The sequence below is a fragment of the Pelecanus crispus genome, chromosome 6 (genome assembly GCF_030463565.1).
Source record: "Pelecanus crispus isolate bPelCri1 chromosome 6, bPelCri1.pri, whole genome shotgun sequence".
In the NCBI taxonomy this organism is placed as follows: Eukaryota; Metazoa; Chordata; class Aves; order Pelecaniformes; family Pelecanidae; genus Pelecanus; species Pelecanus crispus.
Window position 1 is genome coordinate 32,024,668 of NC_134648.1, and position 12,285 is coordinate 32,036,952.

The following is a 12,285-nucleotide window of genomic DNA, read 5'->3' on the forward strand; positions in this document are numbered from 1 at the left end:
AGAAAGAGTTAAAAGCTTTCCTTAAAAATTATATGTAAAAAAATATTTAGAGATAACAGTATAATTACCTGTAGGTAGAAATTAAATACCAATGAAAACTTCCCAAGACAATTTGATGTGCTTTGAAGAGGCTGACTTTGAGCAATGCCCCTTTTCTGAACAGAAAGTAAGGCTTGATTTCAATGGTAATGTGTTTTATTTATTTTTCTTTTAAGTTTATGAAAACATTCTGCTCTCACTTTGAACAATTCAGGAATTTATTGTCTGCAGAGCAGCTAACCTGAAACCTCAAAAGGAACTCCAAATCCAAGGAACAAAGGAGATTCAGTTCTTCTAATGATAAGACTGAGTATGTAGTGGTGTATAAAATGGAAGAAGCAGTTCTTCCGATAACAACACACAATGATGACAGTTGAAAGAATCATTTTAATATTTTGCAGTTCTACCTATAATCAGTAAAGTTTTAAAACAACAAGTCTGCTCATATTCTCAGCATTTAAAACACACTCCCCATTACTATTCTCTTTTTCTAACCCCCTATTAAATTATAAAAAGAACAAAAATAAAATTTCCTTTTATATAGGCCTTTTCTTAAACCACAGAGATGCTGACATTCACTTGATGCCTAAAGTATGTTTTTAGCATAGAAAATGTTCCTTGCATAGGCAGGCGAATTTGACATTTAGAGCTTCTTTGTGCTATTTAAAATAGTTTGGAGAAACTTCTGGTTGATAAATATTTAGGTTTGGTGAAGGTCAGTGATTTTTATACATGTTTTTTTCTGCTTTATGGTTGTAAAGCATATGGAAGCAGGACTACAAAAAACATTTTCACCTTACAATAGATCTATACAAGGCACTTCTGATAAGCATGTCTGAGTGAAGATCAGCAGGGACAGCTACACAAATGTTTCCCTGCTGCTACCATGCTTCTAATTTCAGTAACTTGTGTGAAATGCACTGTGAGGTTTAAGGACCTAGGCCTAATTTCAAATTTTGGTGGTTTCAACACGTTTTTTGAAAGATTTCCAAAATCCTCATTCTTCTCCTTATATTTTTCACTCTGCTGTCTGGAAAGGTTTCCTGTGAGACGGTGGCACCAGGTGGGAAGGTAGCGTGCCAGGCAGTTCATATCCATCCAGTTTAATCTTGATGAGATGTTTTGCTAATGCAAACTCCTCATCATCCAACATCCCATCACCATCACAGTCTGCAAGTTTCCAGATCTTCCCCAAGACACTGTTGGGTAGTTTAGAAGTCACCATCTCTTTCTTTGCACTAATCCCAGATATTTTGCCATTGATTGGTGACAGAGTGTAGAAAATCTCGTCATAAGCAGGTTTGTCTTTGGCAACAACCCATTCGTCTTCATCAGCTCCTTCCTTAGCACCTTCTCCGTATCCATGACCAAAAGGTCCTGCCATGGTGCCATCAAATGCTCCACCATGTACAATCTCTGTGGGCATATTGCCCTCTTCCTCTCTGATCAGGCTTATCAGGGAGGCAATTTTGTTGGCCAGCATGTTATCCACAGCTTCAATTAGCTTTGGTTTCAAAGAATGAAATTTAGTGAAGTCACAAGTCTCCAACAGCTCCTGTCAATGACAAAGGTTTCAGCGACAGCAGTTAGAAACATTTCCAATACATTGAAGAGGTTAAAGAATGGGCTTCAAATTAAAATAATCTGTTATCTTTTGAAGTAGTTTCCATAACTGAAACACGTCTTGAAGGAAAAGCAAACCTGACATATACGTACCATACACCAAATATATTGATCAAACACACTAAGACAATTTTGCAATAGCGTATGAGCTTCTCTATTAAATTACATTTACAATACAATTTTCAAAATGGCAATGCATAAAAACATGGCAGTTGATGAATGTTACCCAATAACTTTCCATTTGGTGATTTTCTTCCAAAACATGAAAAAAAGCATGCAAGTAGGTCCTCATTCTTGCTGGCACTTATGCAAGTGTTTAAATTTAAAAATAAATCCAAGAGTTTGCAGGACTGATCTGATTTTATACATTAAACTTCTCGTTTGTAGTTCAGTCATGAAGAAGTGTTCTTTACCAACAAAGAAAGGTTGAGTTGGGATAGCAGCAGCATTTTTATAGAAGTGCTGCCAGAACTCATGAAGTCTTATGGTCCCTGACAAGTTTTCATCTTGTACATAAACTCCTACTAACCTCAGAGATGTTTGACTAGGTGATATGTGCTATTCCAACGCAAGCCCAAGCATGTTTTACACCAGAGTGCTGGAAAACTAAAAATGCTTTAGGCAATTATTAAATCATTTCTACATGCAAAATGCTAACTGGGAAGAGAGAGTTACACTGGAAACTGCTAAAAAAAAAAAACCCCAAACAACCCCCCCAAACTTGTCTGAAAATGGTATTAAACTGCTTTAACAAATCACATCTATCACCTCAGGAAGCTGCTCCCATATATACTGGAACTATAATGATATGAACCCAAGAAACCTGAAGCTCAGGCCAAGTGGCTTTGCCCATGCACACAGAACTTTGGATTTCTTCGAGGAAAACCACCAACCAACAACCATCACTCTGTTCAGGTGACATTTATACACAATCACCTGGTTTATGGCAACTGATCAATATAAATTTATGATATGCAATAAATCTTAGAAAGCAAAGGTCAAATATGCCATATGTTTTGGCACAGATTTGTTTTATGTAATGAGGAGGAAAACTGTGAGAAGTGACTGATCTTTCATATATATATTTGCTGCCATCTGCTGCTGAGGCTTAGCAACATGCACTATTAGTTTGATCAAGTTCCCTTCAAATTTTGTTTCAAACTGACAAGTGATCACTTCTCATTCTCTCATTTTGCATCACCAACAAAAGTGGCAAGGGAAGAAAGAGTCAACTTTTTCCACACAACCCCCTTTTAAAGCCTAACTCATTAAATTCTTCCAACCATCTTGCCTGTGAAAACCTAGCTGAAATAGATCTTGTGCTTCGTCTATAATTTACTGTCTCATGCCAATAATTGATTCCCAAGTTAAATATTGTAGTTCATAAAAGAAACTTGTGCATCCCTATAGATAGGTTCATAAGCCAGGCATCACTCTTTATGATTAGCGGTGTAAGTGTGCCACATAAATTGTCAGAATGATATGCAAGTGTCAGTCTGGAAAACATCCTCCACCACACTCATGACTAGCCCACAGTCAGACCAAACTGCAGGCTCCTCATCTCATGTTCTTCAACTTCCAAGCTGAATTATCTTCTAATTCAAAGGCCATTTAAGAAGCCTATGATCAGAGACCCAAAAGTTGCAAACTGAGGCTTGAGGAATAAATTGAAAAGCATTGCTAACACAACATTAGCTGTTCTTCCCTAGGATACTCTCTAAACAACACACCTCAAATCAAGAGGACAGAAATAAAAAGGTGAGAAAAGGACAGAAAATTGGTAGTAAGATTGCATAAAGTTCAAAAGAGGAACAAGAGACAAAAGGTATTTAAAATTTAACAATAAGAGTATAAATTGAGAACTTCTATCTCTCCTTCATAGAATACAAGCTCAAAAGGACAGGAAAAAACTGCAAGGCACCCTTTTCAGAAGAGATAGGTTTTAAGCTGGACTTTTCAGGTAACATATTGCCTTTATTACTCGCTGGGAAACAGTAAGAGCAAGAACAAAGTAGGGTAAAAATGAATAATATGTGACGAAGGATACCTTCACCTACACAAGGATATGATAGCATTACAAAAGCAATATAAATACCCACATTTAGGACACAAAACAAGAACAAGTTTAACCCATGTCTGCTGCCATTTTATTTGCAGAAAACCTTTAGTACTATCTGCCATGAGGGACCAAATATTGACTAAAAGGACAGAAGGTCTGATTCTTTATGGCAATTTCTATAGTCCTGTATCAGTGGATGCACACTAAGCAAGTTAGCAATTTTTTTTGTTCTGCACTGCTTCCAAGTCATGCTAGCCCTATAACAGACACACGATTGATGGTCATTTCAGCTGCTCTATTGCTGAAGACCCTAAACTTGCCAAGATACTCTGTCCTACCTTTTCCAATTTGGCAATCCTGTTGGAAAGTTAGCATTATTTCAGTGGAACCATAAACTATCATTTTACCTGCATTCTCTTGACTTCAGGGAAGTCCCCTGCTGAGATATGGTATTCCCTTTGCAGCTGGATGTAGATCTCCGGTAATCTGTTGATCAGTTCCTTCTTCTTGTTCTCTTTTCCAAATACAGAGGGCATTTCTTTTTTCAGATAGCTGATGATATAAGCATGAACCTAAGAAGAAGCAAAACTGAAATCAAGACTACTGTTTATCTACACTCCACATTAGTGTTCTTCACCCAGGCCATAAAAAGAAACAGAAATAATGTTTCCCTAAGTCAGCTCAAGAATAAGATATTATCAACGATTGTTTCTGGAACTTCATGTTTACATGAACAGTTATCAACTAGCTTTTGCTGCTTTCAGCATTCCTTTGAGGGGCTGAGAGAAAGCAAACACATTTAAAAGAAATACAGCTGTACACTTGCAGTTTAAGGAGAAGCATGGTACAACATCTATCAGTACCAACAGTGAGAGAAAAAGCAAGGCCCCAGAACCACGTCCTGACACTATGTGCATGGTTCATACACAGAGCACCAGCCATACTGGCTCATTTGTCTCAGCAGTAGAGATTTGTAACTCCATTTGCCTTGCCAATTATTGTGGGAAGCAATGGGATAATGCCTCAAGTAATCAGGTATGCTAAGTGGCAGGGCTATCTAATTGAAGGGACAGTGCATCCCTATGTATTTACTCCCAGAAAAGTGAGTACCTATAATCTATATTTATGCAGCTACCAGAGGATGACAGAGCAGTCAGTATACTATAAGAACAGCATGCCATGGCTGCCTTGCAAAGCCTTAGGGAGAAAAGTAGAGCCTTTCCAGCATTTAAGGAAAGACATTAACTTAGGGTGGCAAGTCCTAAAACACACTGATACTTGCAGAGCTCTTAAGAGTTTCCCATCGCCGTGATCAAGATAATCCAGCACTGCCATCAAAACATCCAGTGTGCCCATGCACCCTCCTTCCATCCTTACCCTGAACCATTCATCTCTTCCTCTTTACCACCCTCCCACCACCTTTCACCACCAAAAGCATCTGCTTGGTCACACAGCGAGTGATCAGGTCCAGGACAGAAGCAGTGGTTGCACCTCTTAACTGAGGTGAGTTCACTTATCCAGTTCATTGTGTGGATACTGGTACTCGTTCTGCACGCGAGAGGGAAGTGCAAGGGCAGCCTTCTTTTAGAAGCAATGCACGTCTATCACAGCTTGACATAATCAAAGTGCTTTCCTAAGCTCTGACCCGGCCAGGACCACTGAAGCCAAATGACCTCCACAACAGGATAAATCTTTACAGAACTCAGGTCCTTCTTCATTAAAAAAGGATGCAGCTGTTCCCAAAACAGAAGTTACTTACAATTTTCACACACAGAAAAAAAACAAAAGGTTAAAAAATAAGAATGTCTACCAAACCGCTGAGCAGTAAAAACCTAAGATTTTGAAGACTGGGGGAAGACAGACTACCACAAAAAAGCATCAGTAGAAAAAACTGATTATGTAGATGTGGTGTAAGTATTATACTTAATACCAATCAAAACATGACAGAATGTGCCTTTTAGTATTCTGTACAAACCTGTACAGGGGAAGTGCTCTCCCATTCCTTTCCTTACTTATTTAGGAGGCTTACTGGAAACTGGAAAAAAAAAAATCTCTTTGTTTTTAAAGAAAAATGGTGTAACCAGTTTTTATTTGCATGTCTTAACATCACAACTTTCACACATCACTTCCTCATATCTAAAAAGAGTGCATGCATTTTAATTGCAGATACATTTAAATTTCTACAGAGAAGAAAAAAAAAAAAAAACCACCAGCATAAAGAAGCAAGGTTTCTGCATAAAACCATGACATTCTCTAATAGGGAAGATATGAGTATTTCTCCAGAATGACAGAACTGATTCAACAAGGATATTTCTAAGAGGGTTTATAAATAATTGTAAGTAATTTTATGGATCGTATGTTTAAAATAATAATTCTAGCAAAACCAGAAAAGTATGTTTATAGTTCCCAAGCACTAACAGTTTCACATGTGTATGCTAAGTGGTCTAAGGTCTGTCAGTACGCACATGTGTTTCTTGTAGATAAGAACAGTTCTCATCTTCCAAATGGGATAGTGAGTCACAGGACTTTAAAAAAAAAAAAGAAAAAAGAAGAAAAAGCCTAATGCCCAAATTTGACAGCGAGTTAACAGTTTGCTTTTGTTTTCAGTTACTGTACATGTTTTAGAAGAGATTAAGAACAGAGTGGCATAGAAATAGGACAAAAAAAAATACCATGCAATGCTGTAAAAATGATTTTTGAGTGTTGGCACTTTAAGTTCAGTTTGGAAGATAGAAAGACTACATTGCTGTTTTCCTGCAGATAAACAGTTTATTCCACTTCCATAGCTGTCTAATTAGCATACCCTATAAGCACTGTATTTTGTATTCATCTTTATCCATTTTTATTTTACATTACATAGGAACACCTAAAGACGATCCACGCGACACTTTTCCACTTCCAGAATGATTGTAACAAATGAAAGCAAAGAGCTGCCAACAACATCCACAAAACAGACTAGGATTGTAGCAACTTTTAACACAACGTCATCAGGAACGTGATTTTAAATGAAATTTTCAAAGAAGCAACTGCTACAGGGTGCCCTAAAGCTCAGGCCCCAAAAAAACCTTTAAGCGTATCACCGTATTCAGAGAGTTAAGTAAGCCAACACAGGAAGTGGTAAATATCCCCGCACGACTATTCTTATATCAATGTAAGTGCAAGTCCTCTTCATTTTTGCTTAGAAGTCCACAGGAAAATGTGTTCCAAGACAACTGCATTAACTCCACTCGCATTCTGTTTGATAACTGCATAGGAAATTAGAATTTTGGTCTGGTACCACCAGCTTTCTCCCCATGCATTTCTGAGTTTAGTTTTCCTTCTTTTCCAATTTTCCAATGACAAATCGTAATTTTTGCATCACCAATTTTCATTTTGTTCTTGAGCTTTTCAAAACAAAAAGAAGCTTGGCAGTGCTTTTAACTATTATTCTAACAGCAGCTGCAGGGCTACAGTAAGAGAAACTCACTGCAGAATCACAGAAACAGGCAAAGAAGTATTTCAGACTGCAACCAAAGCTTATTCTAGTCAGGCTGGGAGAAGAAAGGAGAGATGAAGCTAGCATTGTTAAGCAGGGAGTCTGAAGATTAGTGTAAAAATATAACCAGAAGGTTTTACAAATAGGTAATTAAAACTTGGTGACAATTAACAAAGCTTTAACGTGACATCCACTCATTCAAAGACAACTAGAGACCTATCAAAAAAATTAAACAGGTTTTCAACAGTCAGCTGTAGACAGTCACAGCATTGTCACACACAGCCTGCCCACACACACTAGTTAGTGACTGTAAGTTGCACACAATGCGTGTACTCCCTCCATAGCTGGAAACACGGGGAACGGTGACAGGGGCTACTTACAAGTGGGGCACATAACTCATGTTCCTGGATAATGAGAGATGGGTTTTTCTGGAAATGATGACACAAAGTCTGTATCACCCAACTATCTCTGTGACTGGGAACGAAGAAGATATAATCTGAGAGTCTCAAGAGTTTCAATCTAATGCACAAGCACCTCACCAATTCATCAGCAACTGTGCTTCAGCAAGAGTGAGGCTTTTAATCAGTCTTGTATTCTGGGGTATAATGTAAATGCATTTAGTCAAAGTGTTTTTCCACAGCAGCTGATTGACAGTATGCATTAAGGCATTAACATGCAAAAAACCATACGGAAGGTTGCATGTGAATAGTTTTGGTTGTGTTTTTTTGCCTCCTTCTTTCTTTTGTTTATTAATGTGTTCTCAACATGCCAGCTATTGTTAAAAAATGTGGTTTATCTCCAAAAAGTAACATTAAGATTACCTCACTGCACAGTGTCGGGAGGCGGGGGGGGGGGGGGGGCTGGAATCACTCCCTTGCCAAGCAAACAAGAGCTTTAATGGCCTAAAAAGCATCAAATCCCTTCTCTAAAGTTAGGGAGGCATGCCAGCACAAGTCTCGATTTCCTCCTAACTGCTTCTATATCCTGAGTGGCTACCTCTTCCTTGAAAAACTGACAATTCAATCCATTTACTGAAAAACACAGTTTATGGGTAGAGAAAGATTGGGAAGGGTGAGAAAGGACACACTGAAAGAGACAGAACAGACTGCTCATTCAATTAATTTAGGTTTTTTATCTTTTCTTACCTTTGCAAGTCTTGCCCTCTTAATGAGGTCGTTGAGTTTCCGCACAGCAGCCTTCTGCGGGAGACTCTGGATATCCTTGAAAAGATCCTGTGCCTCAGCTTCAAAGAGTCTTCGATTCTCTGTGTTTTGGAGAGGATGGGCCCAGAAGGAGCCAATGTAGACCCGCAGCACTTCTGGAGTGTTGATTACCTTTCCCAGGGACCACATGAGTGCACCGTAGACCCTCATCAGCTGCTGTGTGTCCACTTGGTCGGCTTTATTAAGCACCACTCGAATCTTGTCATCCTGGCCCCGGAATGACTTAATAGCCTCTGAAAACTCATCAGATATATCCAGCTTATGGGCATCGAAAAGGAGGATGATGCGGTCGACCCTCTCAGCAAACCACTGGAGGACTTGGCAGAAGTCATAGCCTGAAGGAAGAATACACTATTACAGTCCTACTGTTCAGAAAAGCGAGAATCAGAGAAGGTAGGGCTGTGGATAGAGAACAAGGGGATCATAGCATCTACCTGGGGGAATAGAGGAGACGGACTACCTGGAAGAGAGTGTCTGTGGACAACAAGGTCAGGACAAATGTGTCCTACATTTCCTTAAGACCAGTCTCACTATTACTGCCTTTTGTTTTTATCACTGCCTTTCTCTCAACCTTGCATCCATCTCTTACGTCACTATCTTTTGTGCTGCTGTGAGTTATCATCTCACACCCATGTTTGCCTCTTCCCAGGAGTTCTGGCTCCAGCAGAGCACCCAAGCTAAGCAGCTCTGTGAGGCTTTTATCACAAGCTCTCTTCATCACTGTTAACACTGGCCACTTTGGTAGCACTGCCTATCTGTAATAACAAGGAAAACAGTGCAGATGCAGCACTCCAGTGTAAGTCAGCAACCAAAAATATTTTGATTTTAAAGCAATTTCCAAACTCATCTCTCCTTGCATTGCAACCCTTGCTGTTATTTCTGCCACAGCAGACTCAGAGAGCCAATTTACAAGTAATGTGCCTGTGTTGCTGATGGCTTTGGGGACATGACAGATTACAGAACACGAGCAGTGACCTTTCTGACCATCTGAAACAAACTTTTTGATGTTCTAAAGGAAAGCCTATTCGTAGCATCTGTCTGAACACTTTTGTAAGTGCAGCTGGTACCTAAACCACACAACAAACAGTATTCAGGAACTCCTTATTCATACGTGACACATTTAATCCACAGAGTCACCACTAGTGATGTGGCATTGGGCTTGGCATGGGTGTGACTCATCTTGTCTGAGTAAGGAACAGCATGGTATGACCTGGGAGCTGACATCCCACCGCTCCTCTTCCTCTCAGAAACAAATCCGAGCTAAAAGAGGGAGCAGTCAAAATGCAAGGACTGGTGTAAAATAACCCAAACAAAATCAACAGTTTTGCTCCCAGTGGCATATATTTAAATGCCAACAGCAAAGAAAACTCAGTTACCTCCAGTGAGCCCTCCAGGGTGTCTTTGGTCATTTCTCAGCTGTGCAAGATAAGCCTTTAAACCTCCAATCCCCCAGCAAAGAAAGCCCACTTAGACTACTCATACATGAGCCAATTATCCAAACACTTCATACACCTGGTCCACACACAAGCAAAAGACTCTTCACCACTCCTCATTCTGCCTAGCACCTTTTAAACAGTATAAATAAAAGGGTATGGGGACATTGTAAAGTTGCTTAGCTTTTCTTAAAACAATGCTGGGTCAAGTCATTATTATACCTTCAAGTTGTTGGTCTTTAACAGGGAAACCAATCAGCTTTTTTTTTTTTTTTTTTTTTTTTGCCTTCCAGTAGAACCTGCCTAGGGCCAACATCAAGAAAAGCAGACATACATGGAAGTAATAGGAAAAAATGGTGAACTCCAGATTTGTCAGGGAGCATACTTGTGCATGATTAGCAACACAGGAAAGAACTCAGTCTTAAATCTTTTGTTTAAAAATTACAAATAGCATATGAAATGAAACCCAGAAATTCTAGTTAATAGTAAGAAAATGTGCTCAGTTACCTGTCTTCCCCCACCCCCCCCAAAAAAAGAGATCATAAAACTTCACTAAAAATCCAGCACAGACACATCAAACTGAAAGGAGAGGGCTATGTTAAAAAGGAGTTAGGATCCAAAAGGATGCAGGTCAGACTCATTAACTAGCTATACAACAAAAAAAAGCCAACATAACCCTTCCTATTAAAAGGATTACTTTGCAAGGAATGCAAAATCCGGCCCCTTTCCAGATACTGCTGCTTTGGTATGTTCTTTCCTGTGACCAGTTCTTGAAGGGCTGAATGTGAGATGAAAGGTGGGGGCAAGGAAGAAAGTTGCACAAAACACAGCTGGAATAGAACTCTTTTCACTTCACACTAGCAATCCATTCAAAACCAGTATGAATAATTTATAAAAATTTAGCAGGAAAGAAAGAGAGAAGTGAGATCTTATATGTCACTTGCATGTCACGACATAGTTGCAACAGTACACAAATCTGAGCTACGCAATAACCTGTTCTGATTTCTCTCATGTAGAAGGAAATACGCTTGAAGTGAAATACATAAAATTGCAAAATGAAGCAAGCTAAATTCTATTAAGTTTTCCACAAATGGATATAAGAAGGTGACTTATAAGGCTGGTTAAATAAATATATAAATTCCCACCACACATTTGATGGATTTTGAACTGCAAAAACAAGTGTACATTAACTAGCAAGAAATTTTTTAAATATGAATTAAATATTAATGAAGCATTTGCTTTGAGAAAGAAAAGTCTGCTTGTTGAAAATGGGTAAGAAAAATACCTCAAAAAAATCTGAAAAAATCTATTCATTTTAATGAAAATTTTTCATTAGAAGTGCACTTATTTTATACACAGATTCAGTGGTTGCACGTTAGAGTGTATCTGAACTAGAGAGAAGTGATACATGGTTAAGTATTTCAGCACTGAGACACAACACATTTAGGATCCTGTCACACAGAGCACCTGTGTGGATTAGGGCTTCCAAAGTTAAGCAGTACTAGGTCAACACTGATCAGTTTGGAAAACTTGACAAAAAAAAATTTGGCGTTGATACTTCTCAGCCTCTTGCTGCTCTACTGTTGCTATTTCTTCAAAGGTTTTTTCCCAATGACTGATGTCAGCAATTACATCCAGCCTGAGGATCTATGTCTCACCAGGCACAACATCTACTTGCAAATGTGTATTAGAAAGTCACAGGTCACCTTTGTACCCGGCTAAGGGACAGCGGTAAGCAGCAAATCCACAGAGCAGAGACCACAGAGGAGAACAAAATGAAACAATGCAGCAGAGATGAAAAAGATGGAGAGAAACCGTGTGCGGTTACCAGCCCTGGAAATACTGAGAAGAGGAATGATCATGAGCCCTCACGTGTCATTAGCAAAGTACCCGCCCCACGCATGACAGCCACCAGCCATACTCAAAGATACAGCTGTGCAATCATGCAGTATGAGCGTGGGTCAATTTTCTGTGCCAGTTAGTAATAAAGATTTAAACAAACGATAGGCTTTCCCTTGTGTTTCCCTTGTGGGACCAAGGTAAATCATTTTTGACTTCTCTAATACCATCTCCCAAAGCTTCTGCAATTCAGAAAACAATTAGGGGGGCCTGATGGACTCCACCCATGTGCTGTGAGCACAGACAGGCAGAGTGTCCAGTTCTTCCACCCCTGGGGCTTCCACAGAAGAGAGGCATCTCTCAGACAAATGCCGTGATAAGGAGCCTCCAAGCCCAGGGAAAAGTACCCACTTACCAGATCAACCGGGGTGGGCAGAGTGCTGGAGCGATCCTACCTGCCATTGCTGTCTAAGTACCACACAACCAAGGCTACAACACACAATTTGGACGTGCACAAGAGCAGCCTTTCCCCCCTGCCCAATCTGCTGTTCTTCTAATGGTTTGCCACAGGCGAGCATCTAAACTTCCCAGTCT

At 39.5% G+C, this 12,285-nt stretch overlaps 1 protein-coding gene across 1 annotated transcript in view; it reads right to left on the reverse strand.

The window, feature by feature from the left end:
- Window positions 1–476: 476 nt before the first annotated feature.
- The window catches only part of EHD4 (EH domain containing 4), a 28,533-nt gene continuing 16,724 nt past the window's right edge, over window positions 477–12,285 (reverse strand). Inside the window, exons 4-6 of the mRNA XM_075712882.1 lie at window positions 8,342–8,754; window positions 4,129–4,293; window positions 477–1,594 (exon numbers count right to left, since the gene is read on the reverse strand). Of these exons, the coding sequence (XP_075568997.1) occupies window positions 1,058–1,594; window positions 4,129–4,293; window positions 8,342–8,754 (1,115 nt within the window). The 3' untranslated portion in view covers window positions 477–1,057. The remainder of the gene's footprint in view (window positions 1,595–4,128; window positions 4,294–8,341; window positions 8,755–12,285) is intronic.